This window comes from Spermophilus citellus, assembly GCF_964194105.1.
Source record: "Spermophilus citellus genome assembly, chromosome: 15".
NCBI classification, from domain to species: Eukaryota; Metazoa; Chordata; class Mammalia; order Rodentia; family Sciuridae; genus Spermophilus; species Spermophilus citellus.
The window spans coordinates 20,410,845-20,434,697 of NC_138195.1; the positions used below are offsets into that span (position 1 = coordinate 20,410,845).

At 47.9% G+C, this 23,853-nt stretch overlaps 2 protein-coding genes across 20 annotated transcripts in view; one reads left to right on the forward strand and one right to left on the reverse strand.

Annotated features, from left to right (window-relative positions):
- Nucleotides 1-479: 479 nt before the first annotated feature.
- Nucleotides 480-13,171, reverse strand: LOC308634579 (uncharacterized protein). Of its 4 annotated transcripts, XM_081268520.1 has the most exons (5): nucleotides 12,877-13,171; nucleotides 9,787-9,809; nucleotides 9,367-9,448; nucleotides 3,485-3,670; nucleotides 480-1,737 (listed from the first exon to the last, which is right to left on the reverse strand). In XM_081268520.1, exons 1-4 carry the CDS (start codon nucleotides 13,110-13,112, stop codon nucleotides 3,637-3,639), a joined length of 375 nt encoding a protein of 124 aa, XP_081124646.1. In that variant the 5' UTR covers nucleotides 13,113-13,171; the 3' UTR covers nucleotides 480-1,737; nucleotides 3,485-3,636. The 4 variants fall into 4 exon arrangements, 1 of the variants encoding a protein (XP_081124646.1); XR_014019035.1 differs by lacking the exon at nucleotides 9,787-9,809; XR_014019036.1 differs by lacking the exons at nucleotides 480-1,737; nucleotides 3,485-3,670 and adding an exon at nucleotides 7,899-8,223.
- Nucleotides 10,943-23,853, forward strand: part of LOC308634574 (cardiac-enriched FHL2-interacting protein) — a 71,941-nt gene continuing 59,030 nt past the window's right edge. Inside the window, exons 1-4 of one of the 16 annotated variants that reach the window (XM_081268507.1) lie at nucleotides 10,943-11,371; nucleotides 12,437-12,527; nucleotides 13,178-13,414; nucleotides 13,537-13,645. The gene's annotated coding sequence lies outside the window, so the exon portion shown is untranslated. The other 15 variants (XM_081268508.1, XM_081268514.1, XM_081268510.1 and 12 more) reach the window with 15 other exon arrangements.

A 23,853-nucleotide genomic window follows, 5' to 3' on the forward strand; every position in this document is an offset into this window, starting at 1 on the left:
GCATATGCAAAAGGTAGAGAGGAGGGCTGGGGATGTGGCTCAAGCGGTAGCGCACTCGCCTGGCATGCGTGCGGCCCAGGTTCGATCCTCAGCACCACATACCAACAAAGATGTTGTGTCCGCCGAGAACTAAAAAATAAATATTAAAAATTCTCTCTCTCTCTCTCTCTCTCTCTCTCTCTCTCTCTCTCTCTCTCTCTTAAAAAAAAGGTAGAGAGGAAAAAGGAAAACAAAGCTCAGAGTGGACCTCATGAAGTCAAAGGGAGATCAGTAGAGGGAAGGAACCAAGGGGTGGGAGGCAGGGAAAAAGAAAGAAAGTGCTGGGGCATGATATTGCACAAATTATATTGTTATAGTGTGTGTGTGTGTACAAATATGTAACAACAAATCTCATCAATATATACAATTCTAATGCACCAATAAAAACGTGAGAGAAAAAAAAAGAAAACAGGCTCTCAGATGTTTGTAGCAGTATTACTCTCAGTCACCAAAGGTGACTCATCATAGATGAATAGATAAACAAAATGTAGCACATACATACAATGGGATATTACTCTGCCTTTAAAAAGGAAAGAAAATCTGACACATGCTACAACATGAACGAACCTTGAAGATTTTACATTAAGCGAAATAAGCCAGTTACAAGAAACAAATGCTGTATTATTCCTCTTATATGAGGTGCCTAGAAGAGTCAAATTTGTAGAGATAGAAGGGAGAATGATTGTAGTCAGGAGTTGGGGGAAAGAAGAGTAATGGGAGGTTACTGTTTAATGGGTACAGAGTTCAGTTTTGCAAGATGATGAAGCTCTGGAGATTGGTTTCACAATAATGTGGATGTACCCGGATTGTGCACTAAAAAGGGTTAAGATATAAATTTTATGTTGTGCATATCTTATCACAACTTATAAAGAAAAAAATCACAATATATTTAAAAAGTCCTTGGTATCTATGGAAATGACTAGGGTCCATTGCTTGATTAAGTGGATGGTGTCTGAACCAAATGTTTGAGTCAGGGCAAAGGCCAAGGGAAGCCTGGCCTGCAAGTGCCAGTTTTCAAAATATCTTCTTCCAAAGGCAATGGGACACCCAAGGGACATTCTACTCTCTCCCCAAATGCAGGACTCATCTGCAAGAGGACAACTGTAAGCAAAGAAAGTCAGCCACTGCACTTGTCTGTCAATGCCACACTTCAGCTTCCTCCCTTCCTTCACTTCACCATTCATTCGAGGCACAGAACAGGGTGCAGGCTGTGGCCTGGGGAGCTCACCCAGGTCCTTTTTGAGAGAAATGGCCTAGGGAGGGGGATGAAGAAAGAAGATAAGGGGAGAGAGCCAGGGAGAGAAGAGAGCACATAGAATTCACAGAAGAATTTGGAGCAGTGGGAGAAGGACTAGTACTGGAGAGAGATCCCTCAGGGCCTGGTGCTGGGAGCTGATCTTGGGAAGTCCTAGGTTGTGTCGGGCTCCCCTCTGTACCTCTGATCCCTGGTAGGGACCCGGCAAATGCTGGCTTGCAACATGTCAGAGTGGGCTACTTTTACGAGTACCAACCAGCAGCTCCATCTTGGCCTGGGGGGTGAGTTTTAAGTACAGATCTTTGCCCAGTCCACCACTGGATTCTGAAAAGCCACACTCCTCGTCTGAAGCCACTTTTGGTGACAGCCCCTTCGCATCCCTCCGTCTCTTCTGAGCCAGCAGGGATGGATAGTTTCCATTTCCTTCCAGTTGAACTGTGAAACTAAACCAGGCCCAATTTCTGATCAGCTTCATTTCTCAAGCTTGCTCAGGGAAGGGGAAAAAAAATCCATTAAACTCCCCCTTTCTCCCCTATAGAGGCATGGATCTCCCCATGGCAGTGAGACGGGAGCTCTTAAGGGTATAGACTCATTTTATGTGGATCAGTGGCTGGCTTATTGTAGGTGCTTAATAAATATTCAATCGTAACAATCTTAATTACTGGATTACATCATGTCTGTCTTATGGTAGGATATAAATAAATAATGCCATCATAATAATGAGGCTCTCACAGAGGGCTCTCAGTTTGAGTTCCCACTACTACGCAGGCGGTTTTAATAAATTTGGGTGGATTTCATATTTCATGAAGATTTATCTGCTCACAGCAGGTAAACGTTTCTGAAGATAAGAGTTATTTAGTATTAATGTGAACAGAACACTTCCTTGTTTCCTGTTTCCTGTTCTCCTGAGGCCTAATTCAACTCAACTCAATGTGGCACCCAGCTCTCTGAGGGTCGGGGGGTGTCCGAAGGCAGGATTAAGGAAAGTGATGGAGCTCGGTATTTTGGGGGTCTGATGCTCCAGCTGAGTCAAGGGGACAAGGTGAGGCAGACAGCTTTATTGTGATCGGGCAAGATGTCTCCCACACAGCCCAAGCCATGCTCTGCTTAGAACCAAACTGCAGAAGCTGAAGTCTTCTAGCTTGGGGGGGGGGGGGGCGGGGGGTATGTGAGGGAAAGTAGAGGTAGCCAGCAACAGAGACCCCTCAGGTCTAGCCCTGCCCCTTCTTGGGAATGCCACCCAGAGGGGCCCAACCTCCCATGACAAAGTGCTAGATGTACACCTATCCCCACCAAAAAAAAAAAAAAAAAAAAAAATCTCTTAATTTCTAAATACTACTAATTGATCCAATTTTCTTCAAGACCAAGCCACCTGCCATGTCTGACCCTGGGCATGCTAGGCAGCATCATCGGAATCTAGAGCTGACAGCCAGGGGGATACAAAAGCAATGGCTGATCCCTTCAGGAAGGCCAGGAGAGAGCAAAGCCCTAGAACCCTGCCGCAGTCTGGCTGGGCACAATTCAGGAGCCACTTGTCAAAAGAAACTAACTTTATTTTTAGAACTACAAACGCCAAACAAAACAGCTCCTCAGGAAAAAACCCTCAGAGCCCAACTGCCACCACCGGCTTCCCACAAGCCTCTCACCCCCACACAACCCTCACCACCTCCCACAATCCTCCTGTTCTTGAGGCTGATTGGCTGGGTTGCGTGGGCGGAGCCAAAGAAGTCCCCCAATGAGCAGCTCCGTGGAGGAGCCAATCAGCTAGATGTTGCTGGGGCTGCTGTGAGCCAATCATCAGCCGGCAGCTGGAAGTTTGCTGGCAGCTGGAAGTTTGCTGGGGCCCCTTTGGCTGTGGCTCTCAACAGAACCCCACCTAGGAGTTGGGTCCCCAGGGTCTGGAACCAGTTCTACTACCCACTGGACTCCCTGTGGGACTCCAAGCTCCCAGTCCCTCACTAGAGTGTGGAGGGTGACAAGGCTGTGGGGCATTCCTGAAAAAGAGTGGGAGGGAGCCCTCTGAAGACCAACCAGCCCCGGACCCCACTTGAAAGTCTCACATCTTCCTGAGTTCTGACCTCTGGAAGCCTCTGGAAGGCTTCTGGAAGCAAAGAGAGTCTTGGGGAGTGTGGACCTGAATTGCCAAATATCAACCCCAGAAGAGAAATGGTGACCTGCAAAGCCACTTACCCTGAGGGCCCACGCAGAGGCAGTCTGCCTCTGCCTGCCCTCACACATCCCTGAGCCAGCTGAGTCCCTCTGTGGGTATCTGTTTCCCACTCTGCTCTGAGAGGAGGAGCCTCCTCAGGTGGAGTCGAGGTATGTGAGGGTGGGAGCCAGCTTCACATCCCTGTCACCACAGGAAGCTGAGCAGCCCTGTCAGAGGAAAGGTAAATGCATCAGGCTGCCTGTCCATGGACATGATCAATCCTACCAGCCCTCTCAGGGCTGAGGCACCCTCTAAAGCAAAGACAGTGACCACACAGGAACCGTTGGACCTGCAAGTCTCTAAGAAGCAGTTCCTTAGCTCTTGCACAATCACCATGAACAGCTCTTCAGAGAAATTGGCAGCTTCAGGACTCTCTGGAAACAAGCTACCCGCACGAGGGTATTTATAGCCCAGGGGCCTCCATGTCATAGGTGGGATTAGCCATTCACCTTTGCATGGCTCCAACAGGAAAAATCAGGATGTGGGGTGGGAGAACGGAAAGTGTCTTGTCAATAGTAGGACCAGCTTCTCTTCACCCTGCTACAAATCACCTCAATGAAAAATACCTTACAAAATGGTACCAATTAGTTTTAGATACTTTTTTTATCTAATGCTTGGCAATTTAAGTATTTGAGACATTTTTATATATGAATACATTTTACACTCTTTCTTTACATGACTGTATGAAATTCATTTTTACTTGGTTATGTAATAATCCACCCTAACCATGTTCTCCTGTTTTAAGTTTTTGGTTTGTAAGGGCCGCCTTAGGTAACCAGACTCTCAGGTTGGACGTTTAATTGTCTCTCTTGTTTCTTGTACTTGCCAATACTGGTAGAGATGTTGGCTTTCCCAAAGCCACTTTATATCAAATAACCCTAAGTGAGGTTACCAGACAGACTGGAGTCTGAGGGACTGGCCAGGAAGGCCCAGGTGCCACGTCCTCTGCCACATGGCTAGAGGGACAGCCCCAGATCTCGCCCCGTCTCAGCCCCTCCCGAGTTCTCTGACTCTGGCTGCAAGTCCTTCCTGGGAGCTCCCACCTCCCTGTTAGCTCCTTCTGATCCTCTTTCCATTGTCTCCGACTCAGTGAATTTTCCATTCTTTTTTAAGTTATGGGGCATTTTAAATAAATGTATACGAAGTTCGTAAGATGGTCTAACAACTGTTCAACTTCAAACATCTTGCTTCTCCTGTGCTTCAGCCCATTTCCTCATACATCAAATCATTTTGAAGTAATTCCCTAGTTGCATATTATCTCATTTATAAGTGTTAGTTCTCTATGCACTAAAGCCTCTTTTTTTCAACTCAATGCTACTATCACCCCTGAAAGTAGCAGTAATTCCTTAACCAAATCCCCAAGCGGTGGCATACTTGTATTATACTGTTTTCTGGGATCAGGATGCAGAGAGTCGGTGTCCTCCTGGCATCTTTTAATCAATACTTCCCACCTGCCTTGTTTTCAATAATTTCTTTGTTAGAGAAATTGGCCTCTTGTCCTATAGAGTTTGCCACTGATTTTTCCAGTTTTCCCGAATTTAGCTGATTGTTCCCAGGTGGTGCCATTTAACAGTTTTCTCTATACCAATGTCCTTGTAACCGGGTAGTTAAATCCGGTCTTAGACGCTTGTTCTGCTTGAGGTTTATTTACTGGCAAGAGTGTGTCCTGTGTATTTTCACAGACAGCCCATGGACCATCACCATCTTGAGCCATGGTTTTATGGAAGGGGGGGTGGAAATTATAATATTCTAGGTCTACCCCTCCTTATTATTTATTAGGGAAACTTTTGTTGATCACTTGATGCTTGGGATTATTCAATACAGTTTATACAGGAGGATCAGCCTAAGTCTCCCACCCTGTCCCACTTCTCAGAAGAATGAACCTGTGCCAGGCTTGGTGGCGCACACCCGTAACAGTGGCTCAGTAGGCGGAGGCAGAAGGATCCCAAGTTCAAAGCCAGACTCAACAATTTAGCAAGGTCCTAAAGCAACTCAGCAAGACCCTGTCTCTAAATAAAATATTTAAAAGGGCTGGGGATGTGGCTCACTGGTTAAGCACCACTGGATTCAATCTCTGATAACAACAACAACATCAACAAAGAATCTGCTCCTTCTCTCTGCCAAAGGGAACACAGAGAACTTTGTGAGCTGTATTTGGGTGTGTTTTGCTGCTGCTGCTGCTGCTGTTGTTGTTGTTTGGTTGGTTTTGTGGGGTTTGGTTTTTTTTTTTTGGTATCATTATGGAAACCTATTTAATTTGATTTTTATTCATTCACATTTTTATTCTTACTGATCTACGTTTTTCCCTAGTGGAAGACTCTTCAAGTTGGCACCTCAGCTTTTTTAATAAGGTCCTGGGAAGGTTTTGAGAGCTGCCTGCCTTTCTGGTATAACAAAGTTTTCCAGACTCTTATTTTTCATTTTCTGTTCATTTTAAAAAGAATTGGTAGTTGGAGACAAAAAAAAAAAAAATCTAGGTTCAAGCAATGTGGATTGCTATTCTGTCATATAAAATATTTTCCTTTTGTAAGAGAATGTACTTCTCTTTTTAACAGGTTGTAATTGCAAGTTGATATGGAGATTCAAGTAAAGGAATACAAGACTTTACTTAAACATTTTGATTTTATAATTTGCATTTTTTCTCTAAAACCAAAAAAAAAGAGCTTTCATTCTAATGACATTAACATGCCTACTAATTTGCTTTATCTCCATCTACCTCCCTATATTTCTGTGAATACTCTAACATTTTATTTTACATTTAATTTTGTGTTGAGGTATATCCCCATTATGGATGTTAAATCAAATTGCTGTATTTAAAAAGCCATTTATGTAATTCCCCTGTTTGAAATTGTGCCACCTATCCATTAAGCTCATTCATTTCATTTTGTTGAAAAAAAAATGTTCCTCAATTTTTAAGAACTGCCTTTTTCTTTAAAAAAAAAAAGAATTATTTAAGGGTGATTTAAAATTCTGTAAGATATTTGCCTGGGTCCAAGACAAATCCACCTCCCCCCCCCAAAAAAAAAAAAAAGAACAGAATCAGAGACATTGAACTCCTGTACCTATCCCAACACTCCATCTCCCTTCCTTTCCCTTAGGGAACTATTTTTTGTTGTTGTACATGCTGTTGTCTTCTGATGGACAGATTTCTTGCTGTCCACCACCTCAGAGACGTAGTGTAGAAAAAGAATTACAGATGAGAAGGCCCTGGGAGAACCACCTCATTAAGAGCAGAGTAACTGTTGAGTCAAGTTGAGCAGCAACTCCGGTGAAATATCTGTAGCAAGAGTGGAAGGGAACTTCGGCCCAGCTCATCTGGTGGCCCCTGCTCTTTCCTCTCAAGGGTGGTCCCCAGAACAGTGCCATCAGTATCACCTGAGGACTTGTCAGAAGTCTGGTGCTCGGGCCCACCAAGGATCCACTGAAGCTGAAACTCAGGCAGGGTCCCAGATATCACTGATCTCCACTCCAGGAGATTTGAGGACCACTGCTCTAAGAAAAGCCCAACAGTTGACAGCACATGTCAGGAAACAATAGAAGGCAGTCAGGAGTCCTCCACCTGGGGAAGTGCCCCCCTACTCACTCACTGGCATCTTGGGTACTGGGAAGAACAAGGCAGGCAAAGAAAAAGTCCTCCTGGAATTGCATTCTGGGGAAAGGGCATGCAGCGACACAACATAAACCTGTGCTCGAAGAAGCAAGATGATTTCTGACAGTGGATGGAAACAGGGTGGCATGATAGAGATTGGCTGGCACCAAGGTTGGGGGCTTTCTAGAAGGGAGAGTCCAGGAAGTTCTTTTTGATGAGATGAAACTTTTTCTGAAGTTTTAATGGCAAGTAGGAAGTATTCCTGTAAAGATCAACAGGTGCAAAGGCCCTGGGACAGGATGGAGCTGCATACATGAGGCGGGCCCTTGGGCCATCTCTAGCATTAAAACCATCCTGCTACCCCTGCAGGATGTGGGTGTGGAACAATGAGTGGCCTTCCTTTCCCCACTCCACCGCACAGAAGAAAGCAGGCACTGCCCAGTGTACAGAAGGGAGTTTCTCCCTCCAGCTCTCATCCCCTGCAGCCAGGTGCTCTGGGTGACGCCCCAGGCCTGTCTGTACTGGAGGGAGAAGAGATTCTTTAAGGAAGGCCCTGCTTCCACTGGCATGATAGTGACATGAAACCAGGAGGAAAAACACATTCTGGGGAGACAGAGAGCCCAGGCTTTGAGGCCAACTCTGCTTCCAATTACATAATTCAGGGAAAGGGATTTCACCTCTTTGACCTTGTTCTGCATCTGGAAATGGAGCTAAGAATATCTCCCAGAGTGGTTGGGAGGATCAAAATATAGCCACTGTATAAGAGAGCTATGCCAGCAGTCAGTGTTTCTTAGGAGCTTCAAAAAATGGCAATTCTCACATTTTTTTTTCATTAGACGAAAGTTTAACTTCTTAAGACCCAATATTTTACAGAGAATAGAAGGAAACAAATAGGAATAATACAGTTTCCAAAGTTCTTGCTTAATCTCTGGACTCAAGAGTAATTACCCACAGAGAAACTGAGACCCTCTCCTCCAAGCATCTTAGCCCTGTACCCAGGCAAGTGCAGCCTGATGGAAATAGTGGGCAATGAGGGTGGGGGTCCACTACCCAGAGAAGAGCTGGCCCAGCACAGTGCAATAGAAACAGAGTGCAAGTCCCATGTCATTTTAAATCTTCCAGCAGCCCCATCTGGAAAGTAAAAAGAGATATTGAACATTTCGTCATATATTTGTTGATTGATTGTATATCCTCTTCTGAGAAGTGTCTGTTCAGGAAATGCGAATCAAAACTACTCTAAGATTTCATCTCACTCCTGTCAGAATGGCAGCTATTATGAAGACAAACAACAATAAGTGTTGGCAAGGATGTGGGGAAAAGGTATACTCATACATTGCTGGTGGGACTGCAAATTGGTGCAGCCAATATGAAAAGCAATATGGAGATTCCTTGGAAAACTGGGAACAGAACCACCATTTGACCCAGCTATCCCTCTCCTCGGTCTATACCCAAAACAGCATACTATAGGGACACAGCCACATCAATGTTTATAGCAGCACAATTCACAATAGCTAAACTGTGGAGACAAACTAGATGCCCTTCAGTGGATGAATGGATAAAAAAAATGTGGCATATATACACAATGGAATTTTACTCAGCAATAAAAGATAATAAAATCATGGCATGTACAGGTAAATGGATGGAGTTAGAGAAGATAATGCTAAGTGAAGTTAGCCAATCCCCAAAAAACAAATGCTGAATATTTTCTCTGATATAAGGTGACTGGCTCATAGTGGGGTACAGGGGGGAGAACCTCTCAGCCAGGCCAGGCCCTCGGTTGACTGTGACAATCACCATCCCAATGCCAGACTATGCAGACACCTGGACATGTGGGCTGCTTTCAAGTTAGTCCCCAACAATGTCCTGCTCCCCCCAGGTCCAGCCTTGTGAGCTGGACATTGGACAGGCATGAGCAGGCAGCATCCTTCCACATTGTGTCTGAAGAAGGGGTCCACTGCTCAAGCCCCTCAGCAGGTGAGTGGCCCTGAGCCCTGAGGTGCCCCCCTCTAGGGAGGTATCCTCTCTTGCCATCAGCCCTGGGAACACATTTGAACCGTGCCGGCACTGGGGCCCAGAATCCCCATGGTTCCCTTAACAAATCAATGGCTAAGGAGGTGCCTGAGCCAGACTTTGCTTCTCATCAGACTGTTTATCACAAGGGAGAAGAATCCAGTGAGAACCAAGGTGAACAGGTATGTGGAAGGAGGCTGCATCCTGGGCTTGAGCTGGTGGAGCTGTTAGCTGCAGGGTGCAATGAAGACATACCATACTCACCAGATAGGCAGGTGGACAAACCCGCTTCTATTTCTGTTAGCTGTGAGGCATTTCAGGACTCTGCAAGCCTCAGTTTCCTCATCTGTAAAGAGGTTTGCATTAGGGGAGAGGAAGGGTATTGAAAGAGAGGGAGGAGGGGAGGACATGGGGAAGAGCAAGGGAATGCAATCTAGCAAATTATGCTATGTCCATGTACAAAAATACCACAATGAGTCCCACTTACACACACACACACACACACACACACACACAATAAAGTATAATGCACTAATTAAAACAATAATAAAAATGATAAGAGGGAGATCAGTAGAGTAGCTCAAGTGGATTAGGTGGAGAAAGGAATGAAGGGAAAGAGAAGGTACCAGGGAGACTGATAAAATTACATTATGTGAGTACTCAAATATGACATAATGATCTCACCATTGTGTATCATTATAATGCACCTATAAAAAAAGATGGGAGATTAAAATAATAATAATAAACAAGAAGAATCATCAACTGTCACAACACAGGAATAGAGTGAGAATTTAGTGACTAAAGGGCAAAAAGTGATTTCCTGCAACATAATGAAAATATTGGTTTCCCTAACCTTGTCTTTCCTAGCTCCCTGATAAGCAGCAATTCATGTTGGTAGAAGAAAATGGTTCTAGGATCAAGAGTGTACAGCTGGGCATGGTGGCACATGACTATAATCCCAATGACTCCGGAGGATGAGGCAGAAGGATCACAAGTTTGAGGCCAGCCTCAGCTACTTAGAAAAGCCCTAAGCAACTTAGTGACACCCTGTCTCAAAATAAAAAACAAAAAGGGTTGGGATGTGGTTCAGTGGTTAAGCACCCTGGGTTCAATCCCTGGTTCTTTAAAAAAAAAAAAAAAAAAGCATATCATGTGGAGGTTTATGTATGTAAAGACTCACAACAGTGCAGAACACTGAGTACTCATTCTGCATGTGCTAGCTAGCATTTTTATTTTATTATTATCAAGCCAGGAAAATGCACCAGGTTCCTGAAGAAGTTTACAGAAATGATTCCTAAAGAAATCTGGGCATTATCAATGACATGTCACCTGACAAGAAGTCACATACAAACATGTCCCAAGGGTAGAAGAATCAGGAGAGTTATCTCAGGCTATTTGGAGGAATGGGAGCTTCCAATAACCAGAAACAGAAATTAACTGCAGAAACCATTCTGCATGGCCCTCATTACCAACACTTGAACATATCTAATTAATACAGATGCAGAGCAGATTAAATTTGCTGTAAAATTAAGTTATTGATCATTATGCACATCGAGGTGATAACTAGGCCATTTCACCAGCACCATAAGGCAGATATACCACTCCCACAGTGTTCCAGAGGCCCTGCTGAAAGCTGTGGCCACTGAAGACACTGCAAGCATGGGACACTGTAGCACGCTGCCTGAGGACAGCTTTATTTATGCTCTTGCCGAATGTACAAGCGGGCCTTGTTTTTCTGGGCCATTAGGGAGCATGCTGGCTCACATAGTGTCCATGATTCTACATTTAGAATTGTGTCTTCATTCACATTCTTTCCACGCAGCTCACGGCTCCTGGACTGGAAGAGAGTGGTCACTTTGCCTGGGCCAGGCCCCAGGAATGATGCCAGCTCCCCACTCTGCAGACCCTGAGTCCCTGGTCTAGAGCCCAGCTGCACTCTTCGATAGGGTGGTCCATGCCCATGTGCCCACTGTAACTGTGGGACCCATGGCTTAGGTTAGCTAGATGGAGCCTTGAGCCAAGCTCTGAGGGTCTTGCTGGGACAACTGTGCTTTCTTGTTCCATCCCGACCCCTCCTGCTGACGTTATTGACAAAGCTGCCTGCCACTGCCCAGTCCCCTGAATGTTCCTTCCCCTGGTCACCCTCGAGATTTTCTTTTCTCCGTCAACAGCGTGAGACAAACACCACCAGCTCCAGCTGCATTGCTCACCATTACTAGGATCCTAAACCAGACATGAGGTCATGCTCTCCACCTGTGAGGAATTAAAAGTAAGCTGGGGAAGAAGGAAAACTGAGGCGGGGAGGAAAGCGAGTTAGGAAGAGCAGGGGCCTCCCTGAGTGTGGCAGCTCCTGTTCCTAACAGCCTGTGTGACCTCCTGCGTATAATGGGATTCAGTAATGCAAGATTTCCTACATCTGGGACAAAATGATTTGAGTCAGACACAGATGACATAGGAACTGGCTATAAAAATGTTTCCATGTTGTAATAGGGGAAAAAATTAGGCACTGTTGTTTTTCAGGTTTTATTGTTTACCATAAAGCTCTGTTCAAAAAAAAATTGACTTAAATGTTCTTTAAAGGACAATAGTAAGCAAATGATCTTACAGGTGGTTGAGACTGCAGCAAAAGTGGTGAAAGAAAACAAATAAGTGGCTAACGTTTGGGAAGCTTTGTTAAACATGAGCATATTTATGTTCATGAGCAACTGTGAATCTCAATCCCACAGATCCTGGGCACCCCCTCGACTAGGGTAAACTGACCCTCAAGAGCTGAAGTGATTTGACTGGTGTCAAAATGCTAGGAAATAACGGAGCCCAGATTCCAAATCCTATGTACTATTTTTTAATATTGGTTCATGTCTCAAGTTGGCTAATGTTTGTTTTGACAAGCTGGGGAGGTGGGTGCAGTGGGTAACATGAAGGGGTTCACTCTGGGCCTCTCTGAGTCATCTCTGAGTGCTGAGCAGGGAGCAGGTGCAGAAAGGCAACAGACAAGCCTCGCAGGAGGAGAAGGTCTGTATCTTCCTGGGGGGTGGGGGGGCCTGACACCTCAGTCTGCAAGACAATGAAGAGCTCTTCTTTCTGACTTGATTCAAATAAAAATATATAGACCTGGGTCTCTGTGACCCTGGCCACCAGCAGGTTCAAGACTGGAGGTGGTGGAATATCCCAGTTGGGGCTGGGACAGAGGTTGCTGCCCTTGAGGAGCCCAGAGGAGCAGGAGGGGCAGTCCACAAATAGATCCAAAGATACAGTGTGCTGCAGACTTCCAGGGGCTTTGAACACCACATGGAGTGGGACACCTGGTAGGGACTGGTCGCCTCTGCTTTCTCAGGCCACAGGGAAGGGGAGCATGAAAAAGAATTTTTGGAAAAAAGAAATAAAAAAAGAAGAAGAAGAAGAATTTCTTGCATTAAATCCTGACAGTGAGTGGATCCTTACAGGACAGTTTGGGGAGGGGAAGGAGGGTAACCTGGGAGACGGCACAGCACAAGAAAGCAAAAGCTTGCCAGATAGAAGTTTGGGGTTTGTAGGCAATTTGGGGGACAAGTGGCCCCAGGCCAAGACAGAAAGCATCCATTGAGAAGGCAGGCAGCAGTTCGTCTCAGGGTTGTAGGGTTAGCTGGGTTTAGGTTAGCTAGATGGAGCCTTGAGCCAATGGTCCTAGAGATGGAGAGGGGAGCCCTTGCTTGGCAGAAGGGATTTGTCCTCTGACACTCAGGCCTTACCAACAACTGGGCTTTCGGTGGCCAAGCTCCCCAAGTGGACACTTACCTTGCCTCTTCCCCGATTATTTCATATCCTTCTGCAACCCTCACCCTGAAACCCAGCCTGGCCTTCCTCCAGCCTGCAGCTGGGCAGATTATTTTGCTCCAAAAGCACGGCAGAGTACGGCTCCTTACTCGAGGAATGCAGGCTGTGGTCGTCCAGAGCCGATGATGAAACGGGCTATTTCTGCCCTGGGACATCAGCAGGCCTCCGGGCGCTGGCTCCAAGGCACACACTATCATGTTTTTAATGTTTCCCTACACAAATGCTTTCTTTCCCACCTTGAGACATTTTTATTTGAATCTAGGTGCTGGAATAGCTTTAGAAAACATTGTGGATCGAAGTTGGAATCGTGGGGAGGGTCCAGCTCATCGGCAAGCAATTTCTCACTCCCCAAGTTATCTATTACCCGTGGCTGATCTGGATGTAAAAATAGCCGCTGAGGCTGTTTGTTTAATCTGACTGTTACTTGACACCACGCGGGTGTTGCAGTGTGGACCGTTCGCCTCTTCCCCACCAAGAACACCATTTGGTCTCTATTTAGGTAAGCTTCTCAGACTTCCAGTGTCTGGCCAACTTCTGGTCACTGATTTTCCTCAGGTGGGCAGGTTTGTGAGCCATAGAAAGATTGGGTCGTCAGCCCACTGTCCTCCCATCTCTGGGCAGCCCAGCTAAAGAGGGAAGAAGAAGTCCAGGCTGCTGGGCAGAGCCCGACGGCTCTCCGTTCCTAGGGAGGCCTGAAGAGCAAGCAGCTGAGACACGCGGAGAAGGGAAGGTACTGTCCACGCTTGCCCGGCGCCATGGGTAGGCAGGGAGTCTCCAGCTCGTGGCAGGAGGAGCATTTGCTCTGGGAGGGCCGGTGGTGTGTTGGATGTGCAGGGCAGTGTGGGAGGCAAGGGCATGCTGAGTGCTGGGGTTCCCAGCATGCTAGGTCGTACAGAAGACGTGGTATCTATAAATGCATGATTCTGCCCTCCCGCGCCGGCTGTCGGGCACTCTGCCCCTTCATGGCTGAGGGAGCACCTGCCTGTGGATGGGTCCCAGTCCTTGTGTTGTATGGCAGTTGGAGATGGAGGTGGTGGCTCCCTTGTCTCCCCCGGTGCTAGGCCAGGCAGGATCATACCTGCTGTAACAAAGAATGACAGTGGTTTTTGGAATATTCTGGCCTGTGGACCCGGAAAGCACAGGTATGCCCAGCCCAAAGCCCTCCACCTATTGCCTGTCTTCACACACTGGGGCCCAGTGTAATATCATCCCATTTTCTTTTTTCTTTGTTGGAGAATTCGTGTGTGAGAAGAAGAGTTCGGGATATGTGTGAAAAGCCAGATAGCCTTAAGAAAAATTATTATTTAGGACTTTAAAATACAAAATTATTGGAATCCCAGGGAGTAGATTAAACAAATGTGCCTGTGCAATGAAGTCCAGATTTCCAGCATTTGAGAATGCTTTACAACAGTGGTTGGTGAACTCTGTATGCCCTCTGGGCTCGGTGCCTGGTTTTGTAAATAAAGTTTTATTGGCACACAGCCATGCTCCTTCATTTACATATTGTCTCTGGCTGCTTTTACACCATACCTGCAGAGACCATATGGTCTGCAAAAGTGATATCATTTTCTACATGGACTTTTACAAACAAAGTTTGCAGAATGCTGTTATACCAAAAAAGCTTCTTGAGATAAGTCAATTTATACACTCACACCTACAGCCCCCAAATAAAGCAATAAGTTTTTGCAGCCAGTAAAGCCTGTGTAGAGGACCCTTCAGGACCAGTGGCTGCCTGGCTCTCTGACCTCCTACCCCTGGGGCCTGTATTTCAGGTCTGGTGGTTATAGGAAATATTCAGTCTACTCTAGTGGCCCTGGGAGGGTAAGCTGTGCAGTCACCAGACGGACAACGTGTCTGTGTGGCCCAGGCTGAGCAGGGCAGATTGTGCTTATCGGGTAGTTTATAAATAGCCACCTCCGGGTGACCCAAGTCTAACCAGCGTCTGCCCCTGGGTCCTTGGGTTGGAAACAATTGTGCCTGCTCTTGGTAACCAGAAGCTCGTTGGAATGAGAGCGAGCCTGCTGGGGAAGAAGTGGGGCTGGTAGAATGCTGTGGCTTCCCGGAAGCAAAGGGATCCCGCCCCCTGTAAACCCAGGGAGCCAGAGCTATGTGGGGGAGGCAGGGAAAGCTCGCCTTCCATCCTTGGAGGAAGAGTGCATCCGTTCTCCTGCCTCTTCCAGGCAGTGTCTTGGTGTTCCCTGTCCCTTTGCTTCTGACCCTAAAGAGACCCCGGAGGCCTTTCCTGAAGAGGGGAAGCCCCATGTCTTGAAATAACCTGTTCCTCCAGTCTGCCACTGTCCGGCACGGAGACCTGCCCAAGGCACCAAGGCTGGGCTGCCTTCTTTGTTGGCTCTTAGGGTTTTGCTCTGTCTATCTAGGGTTAATGGAGAGACGCAGAGGGCTCTGAGGGAAGGGCACCTGGTTAGAGGCACACAGTGCTCACATTCACCAACAGGGTCCATGGAGGCTGCTGGGTCTTGTTTGGATTTGCAGTTGAGGATTTAAAGCCCATTTCACCAAACCAACCGGTCCACAGCTCTAGAGCTCGACCTTAAGTTTCATTTAGTTAGTTAGAAAACCCCCCAAAGCCTCTTAGTTTCTGCTTGGTTCCCAGGGGTTCTGTGACATGAGCTGATGGGAGTGGCCAGAGGCAGGAGGCCAAGGGGTCAAACAAGGATCACAGATCAAGACCTAAAAGTGGAGCACGTGCAGCATCTGCTGATGCTGAGGTGTGGCCACCCAGCGTAAGGCATGCTGTTGTGGAATACGGCTGGATGTGTGACTGGTGCAAAGTAATGCACAGCTCCTGAAGTCGGGTGGAGGGGAGAGGGACATTCTCTGGGAACATGGCTCAGGAGAGTGGGAAGAAGCTTTCCATTCTCTGCTTGGCAAACCCTCAAGGGTCCAGCCCAGACAGGACTCAAGCACAGCTCAGGCATCCAAGCTCCAGTAGGGCTCCCAAACTCCAAAAACCACAGAATTTCTTCAGTAGAGGTCCAGGGCTTCTTTGGGCCTCATTCTCTTCTTTCCCTGCAACACCCCTTCTCCATTAGGCTCAGCTGCTGGGGACAGCAAGGCAAGGCTGAGGAAAGGATTTCGTCTGGGCCATCTCCCATCCCCAAGTCTTCACCTGAAGCTGGAGGAAGGCAGTGGATAGGGAAATGCTTAGATTTGCTTGAAACGCCTCTCGAGGGGTGTCTGAGGCCCACGTCACTCTTTCTCACTCCTTACCATGTCTGAAGGCTGGTTTCAGACCTGTTACTGCTAAGCCCTCTCTGCAAGGACCAGGTCACACTGGTGCTGCCCCTTGGCTCTGTCCTGGGCCCCTGGGCCACATGCAGCCCCACCAGTTCATCCCCTTATGTGACCCTGTCTGGCCCTCTGAGAGGCAGGTCAAGCCTGAAGACTGCAGAAGTCAAGGGAACAGAGTTCAGAGCAGAGTTAAACCCGCCATAGCAGAGCCATTTCTTGCCCTCAGTTCCCCGCCCCCACCATGTCCATCATAGCAATCACTGACTGAATTCCTCCTTTGCACCTAGACATGCACTTAGCATGTCTAGTTTTATTCTTGAGGTTATTCAGCTTGGTAGGCTTTGTGATACTCTTCACAGGGGCAGGCACTGGCTCAGAGAGATTAAGTAACCTGCTCAAAGAAGCACAGCTAGTGAGAGGCTGAGATTAGAATTGGAGATCTGAGTCCAGAGCCTGTGTCTTTCCCAACTGCCTTCCTAGACTAGAGCTCACATCAGCACCCAATGGGCATGCTGGAAAGGAAGCCATGCCATTCATCCAAGAGTCAGAATCTTCTTAGGAAAAGCCATGTGTGCCTAGGAAAACACACGTGTGTCAAAGGAGCCTCAACCTATCTCTTGTACTTCAGAAGCTGCCCAGGGCAGAGCAAGATTCCATATAGTGTCTCCAATGCCTGTGCTGGCCATACAGGTTCACAGGACAAATAGATCTGAGTCACAGGCCAGCTCTGCCTCTTCTCAGCAAGACTCCCGAGCCTCAGCTTTCTCCTCTGCAAAATGCAAACAATACCAGCCCCCATCTCAGAGGCACCTATGAGCATTAAATGAACAAATGCATGAAAAGCACCAGCCACATGAGAGAAGTTCAAGAACTGCTTTCTGCCCCCAATTGTCCTTTGGCAATTTTGTTTTCTCCTGCTTAAGCTCCAACTTGGATCTCCACCTTCCAGAGGTCAACCAGGAAAAATTCTGATGCTTCAGAATTTAGCTGATTCATGCTATTGCTCAGCTGGTGAGCAGCTGGAACCAGGAAGGACTGACCCCAAATGTCCATGGTGACCACTGGACATTTGCACACAACTATCCATAATTTCCTTCCCTCTGGTACTAAAGAAGGTCATGGATCTTTGCACCTTCAGTACATGGGATGGATGACCTAGTCCTAAGTGATCGTGATGTTCCCACCTATGTAGCAATGCTTCAGAGTACACAGCCATCGGCCGGGATACCCGACTCTACCCCCACCATCCACTCCCAAGGACAAGAAAAGGGTTAAAACTTCAGGGTCACATTTACAGAAGTTGAATCTTAAACCTGAAGAGCAAGTGCAGTAGTCTGCATTTTAACTGTGCATACCAGCTTTCCTGACGTTGGTTAGGTGACTACCTAAGAAATTCAGACATGTATTTCAAGGGGAGCATCATTCTAGATGCACACATGGGGGTCGCAGAGCCATCAAGGAGGAAAAGTGTGTTCTAGGCAGTGAGGGGGGATGAACGGCTCACCAAGGCAGAGGAACCAGACCCCAGAGGGCAAACCCAGGAGGAGCTTCCAAGGCAGGAAGCCCTCTAGGGCTCTAGTCGGTCCCAGCCCAGGGACTTTTCCTGGTTTCTCTCTTCCTTTCATGTGGGGAAAGGCACAGCTATCCCTGTGACTCTCATGACCCCCTTGGCCCTGGATTAACTGTGTCATATGATGATAACAACAGTGATGTCTATTCAAGAGTTGCTAGGAGCTTGTCTACTCCACAGACACAAGGACCCAGACACCTCACCCTCATGACAACCCCATGAGGCAGGTGCTATTTTTAGTCCCACTTTTCAGATGAGGAAACTGAGGCATACACAGCTAGTTCAGCCAAGATCCAAGCCCAACAGGGTCTGGCTTCAATCCAGGTCCTTCCTACTAGGTTATACTGTCCCCATCTGGGATGACAAATGATGAGAACTGGCATTTGGTGAGCAGTTACTATGTGCTTCATACACGTGAGGTCCTTTGATACACGTGACAATCCTGTTGGCAGTGTTATTACTGCCAAAGTAGATATGGGATTCTCCCTGCACTGTCTGCTTCAAAAACCCTAGTCTATTCAGGCTGCAGTAACAAAAATACCGTCAACTGGCAGCTTCATTTCTTATAGTTCTAGAGACTGGGAAATCCAAGATCAAGTTGCCAACAGCCCCGTTATCTCATAATGGCTTGTTCCTCTTAGGTGGTGCTTTCTTGCTATGTCCTCCCTAGGTGGGAAGAAGGCAAGAGAGCTCTCTGGGGCCCTTTCATAAAGGAACTAATCCTGATCATGGGGACTCCCCCCACATGACCTACTCACCCCTGTAAAATGCTCTATCTCGTGACACTTTCATGCTGGAGAGATTAGGGTTCAACATATGAATTTGGCAGGGGACCACGACAGACCCCAGCAGTCTCTAATCGGGGAAGTTTCCATATATCAAGTCCTCACTCTGCGAAAGTCTCTCTGGGTTCTTGTCACTTTTTACCTGTGTCCTTCACAACTACCCAGGGCAGTAAGTACCAATTACTGTGGATGAATGAGCAGAGGCTGGGAGAGTCCATATGAGGGGCTGCCCAGGGCTGAGAGGTAGGAAGCTGCTCTGATTCTAAGCCTCACACTCTTTTCACCACCACCCTCTGCCCTGTGCCCAGGCTGGGTCCTCCGGGATGCTTGTGCACAGACTGGGAGCTAACACTCTCCCCTAGCTCCTAGCTGCATAGGAACAAGCTGTCCCATGAGTCCTCTGTCCTTCTGCCCTGTGGACCCAACAGCCTGCTCTACCCTTCTAGAGCACAGTCCCTCAGAGAGGGAGGCATTTCTAATTCATCTCTGCACCTCATGTATACATTCTCTACCCTGAGTCAGGCACTCTCTACCAAGAGCAGACAGGGCACAAGCCACAGTGGATGACAACCATTGCACCAAGTGGCCCGAGCAGCTATGACCAGTTCAAGTTCCAGTGCTAGAACAGCTTTCTTCAGGTGTGACCTCAGGCCTTGCAGCAACTTGGCCCCTGGGACTTACTGGAAATGTGAATGCTCTGGCCCCACCGGGAGGCCCTAGCAAGGCCCAGCAGTTTAACAAGCCCCCGGGGCACTCTGGAACATTCAGGACCTGACCTGGCCCCTGCCTTAAGAAAGGAAATGGGACAAGTTTCTATCGTTCTCAAGCTCAAGAGAAAACTCTCCAAGGAACTTGTTCACATCAGGGGGGACTACTGTTTTAAGTTACTTGCCTGTCTTTCAGTTTAAAATCTTAGGTAGGCAGGCCTGGGTAGCCATGTCTGAAAGCTTGTACCTGCTATGAGAAAATCCACAAAGAAGACAGATGTCATTCACCTCTCATGGCCATGTCAGTAACAGCTCTGAGCCCCTTCCACCTCTTCTTTTACCCCATCCAAACCCACCCTACCGTCACGATCACACAGGTTGAAGAAAAGAAAGTCACCATCTACCCACAAGTCCTCTGCCATCTCCTTCCCAGCCTCCAGCAAGGAGTTGAAAAGCTCTGACCCTGTGTGGAAGGGTTAGAAATCCCCAGAGGTGCTCTGGGTAGGGTCCCCTTCTCCTCATCCCAGATATGCACAGCTTCTAGGGGCCAGAGCAGCTCTCCCATCCATGGGAGAGCCAGGTCCAAAGACACCTTCTCTAGCAAAGGCTCCTGGTGAAAGAATAACTGTGTGAGATAGAAGAGGAGGTGCCAGGAGAGAAGCTGCCACCCACTCCCTGCCCTGTGTGAACAGAGCAAGCACCCACTGCCTCTCTCGACCTTCCCTGCAATCAGAGGGGCACAGCTGTGCAGCCCAGAGACCTGGGCCTGAATCCTGACTCTGCTGTTCTTTGCCTGTGTGATCCTGAGAGAGTTCTTCAACCTCTCTGATCCTCAATTTTTCCACCTAAAATTCCTTTGGCACCAGCCCCGCCTAACTTCCCACTGTTATACTATTGAGTGAGATTATGGATAATGGAGTGTGAGATGGGGATCAGGAGGTCAATAAGCAGGAGGATACGCCTAAGTTACTGATGCTCAATAACAAATCTTCCACCTCTGTTTCTCTCCTGTCACCCAGCTCTGGGAGCCGTTTCTCATTGGGGGAATCAAGTCCATGGACAGTGTAGAGAACTCTGCAGCAGTCCTGACCTCCCATGATTCCAGGGAACCCTGCCTACAGCCTTGTCTCTCTGCCACACCAGACACACTACAGAGCTACCTGCCAAGGGTCCCCTCCCCACACTGACTCCCTTCCCAGAAGCTAGAGAGAGGATGATTGATGGTGGACAGCCCTGCTCCCACCAATCCAAATGGCTCTTCTTCAAAGAAGCCCTCAGGTGGGCTCCTCCCTAGACAGGGCTCTTCAAGATGGAGTCCATCAGGTACAATCGTCCTTGCCTACTAGAGGGCTTTCAGTGAGTATCAAGCTGCCTGGTTGGCCATTCCACTAGACCCAAGGTGTCCAAAGCAAGGCTGAAGCTTAAATTGAGTGGCTTGTCCAAATTCCCTCTGATTGTGAAGCTTTTAACCAGAGATTCCTGTGTCCTAGTCAATAAGGGCACCACAGGGTTCAAGGTCTTACACCCTGTGCTATGGAGTCCCAGGTGTGTTGAGTGGGATGCAGAGAAGAGAAGGATATCTGTGGCCAGACATCTTAAAACAAGCTCCAAGGAGACCTGAGGGTAAGAACAGGGGCTGCAAGGCATGTTTGGGTTTGGATGGGAGATGTCCCCATCTGTGTTCCTGTGTGGACGCATGTTCAGAAGTGGGAATCAGAGATGTGATTGGAGGGCTCTGGCCTCGTCAGTGAATTAATCCATTGACAGGTTCATAATTGGGCAGCATTATTGGGAGGTGCTGGAGGAGGCAGGGTCTCCTTCCTTGGAGGAAGTGGGTCATAGAAGTCTTGCCCTGGAAGGATGCAGCATGTCGTTGGCCCCTTCCTGTTCATCCCAACTCCCGTGAGCACAGCAGCTTTCTCCTGCCAGGCCCTTCCACCATGATGTTCTGCCCCACCACAGGGCTAAAGCCAAGGAGCCAATGACCATGGACAGAAACTGCAGAGATACCTAAGGAGGCACCATGGTGATCCTGGCAGTGAGAGGCCTGGTCTCCTTCCCGATGGAGGGAGCACCCAGACACCCTGCCTTGGCCGTAACCAGCCCCTGGCCATAAGCACTGCGAGGAGTGAGGGTGAACCCCGCCTCCAGAAGTGAGCAGAAACAAGAATGAGGGTGGCCTCACAGCTCACAGGTTAGCCTTTGTGGGTGAGATGACACCCCAATTAAAAGCAAGCATAGCCAGAGCCTGCTACCATTCAGGTGTGCCCCAGTGCCCACTGCACCTCAAAAGAGCCACCACCCACACTTCATCTCTACCTCAGGGTATCAGGTTGGCTTCAGAAAATTGGTCAGGGCTACAGACCAACACCTTTGCCCCAGAGATCTGGATCAAACATTGCTCAAATTCTCTCTGATTGTGAAGCTTGTCAGGGACCAGGCACAGAAGCTACAAATGGGTGGGTGTTAGAAGACCTGAGCCAGACGACTTTTCTTTTCTCCTGTGACTTCTCATTTCTCTGGAGACTAGGTCTTTCCCTGGGTCTGTGATGCCAGGAACCAGGCATCCTTGCACCCACGTTAGACCAGGCCTGGCCTTCCCTGTGCCCGGCTCCCTGGCTTCTAACTTCAGACTCTGCCCAGGTCTTAGCAACACTCAGGAACTAATGGGCAAATGATCCTTTCAGACATACAGACTGACTACCCAGGCAGAATTAGCCCCCAGTGAGACTCAGCTCCACACGAAAGCTCTTCCCAATGGTAGCAGAAGATGGGCAGCCACAGTGCCATACTGTCACAGGCAGTGCCATGAGCCGCTTTCTTCATCTGAGATCCCTGGAGTGACCTGGACTCCAAACAGCTGCAGAGTTTAAAGAGCCCTGCACATGCAACATTGTTTGTGGAAGACTCAGACTCTTATCAGGGTGTGCTAACATTGGGGTCCCCAAGACCAACCACCTTATATTCCTGGGACTGGACAAAGCCAGCCTTGCAAAGGAGCCTCAGGTTCGGTTTGAAAGCCCTTAGCTTTTGCACTCCAGCTCCTGCCTCAAAGGTTAGTCAAGTCAGGACAGCCAGGACAGCCAGGACAGGTTGCAGGCTGAAGAACCTCCCCTTGGGTGCCAAATACCAGATCAGTGAAGCAAAATGGCTAAGCCAGATATGCAATGATACAGGTGCAAACCAAAGCTGCATTTTACGTGGCAATAGAAGACAATTTGCAATCAGAGGCCAATGTGCTTTAACAAATCAACACGAGGATTCATCCAGTCCCACAAGGAAAGGGCACATCCTGCACATGGCTAATCTCCAGCACCAGAACAAGGTGTGTGTGGGGGGGGAGCAGAACATAGTAGGTTCTCAGTGAGTAGTTACTGAATAAATAAATACATGAAAGATCTTCAAGTTCAGTGCCTCATACATGCTAGGCGAGCACTCTACCACTGAGCCACAACCCCAGCCCAAACTAGATATTTTTGATTTCCAAAATCAAGAGGGGTTTTAAGGACAGTGAAATCACCATATCAGGTGAATAGCCAAAGCAGAATCATCATGCTTCTTGGTGTCCTTGGAGGACACCAAGGTCACAGTGAGGCATGACCCGGCTCTGGCACTGGAGGCCTCTGTCACTCACTTATCCCGTGCAAAGGAAAGGACAGACTCTAAAGTCCTCAGTGTCCCTCTCTGTAAGATGGGGAAGGAGGCTTATTTTACCAAGTTTTACTGGTGAACCAATGAGGGCCTGTGGACCCAAAGCCTACTGCTCCATTGACGTCTACCTGTGTCTGCTCCCTTCTCCTGAAGGCCCCCAACTAAGGAAGCCAATTTTGCCATTTTGTCACTCATTGCTGTGGACCTTTTGTGTCCCCCAAATTCATATATTGAGATTCTAATTTCCAACAGAATGGTATTGGGAGGCAGGCCCTGGGGGTGGGGGTGATTAGGTTAGCAGGGTGAGTCCTTATGATGTCATCACAGCAGGAAGAGCGAGATCAACAGACAGCAGATCTGTTAGTGTCTTCATCTTGAACTTTGCAGCCTCCAGAACTTTGAGAAAGAAATGCTCATTGTTTAAGCCACCCCGTCTATGGTATTTCAGCTCAAGCCAACTAAGATACTCACATCCTAAAATACAGAATGAGGACAAGGACATTCCCTTTGAAACAGGAGGGCTGTTGGCCCTTGAACACAGAGGTCAAGAGCTTGACCCAGGACTGGCCACAAAGTCCAGAGGAATGGGCTGGCGTGGTGTGTGGTAATGGAGGCTGTGTGTGCGTTCATAGTTAGAACGAGGCTTCAGGCTGCACAGAGGAACCACCCCAATTCACTACACTGAACCCCTTCTTAAGGCATGCCCAAGTCCCTGCCAAAAAAAAAAAACACCCAGAAAGAACAGGAAAAGAAATCAAAGGAATCAATTCCAATTTGTTAGGGCCTTCTGGGTGTGATAAAGCCAACCTCTGTCATCTCCACTGTCTTCCTGCTTCCCCTTTACTGAGAAGTGAAAACACCATTCAATTAATGTAATTAGATCTACCCAGAGATCTTGGGCTCAAAAACCACACTACAGGCAAGTGGTCAAAGCCAGCAGCCAAGCAAACCCCAATGGCTTCCTGTGGAAAGG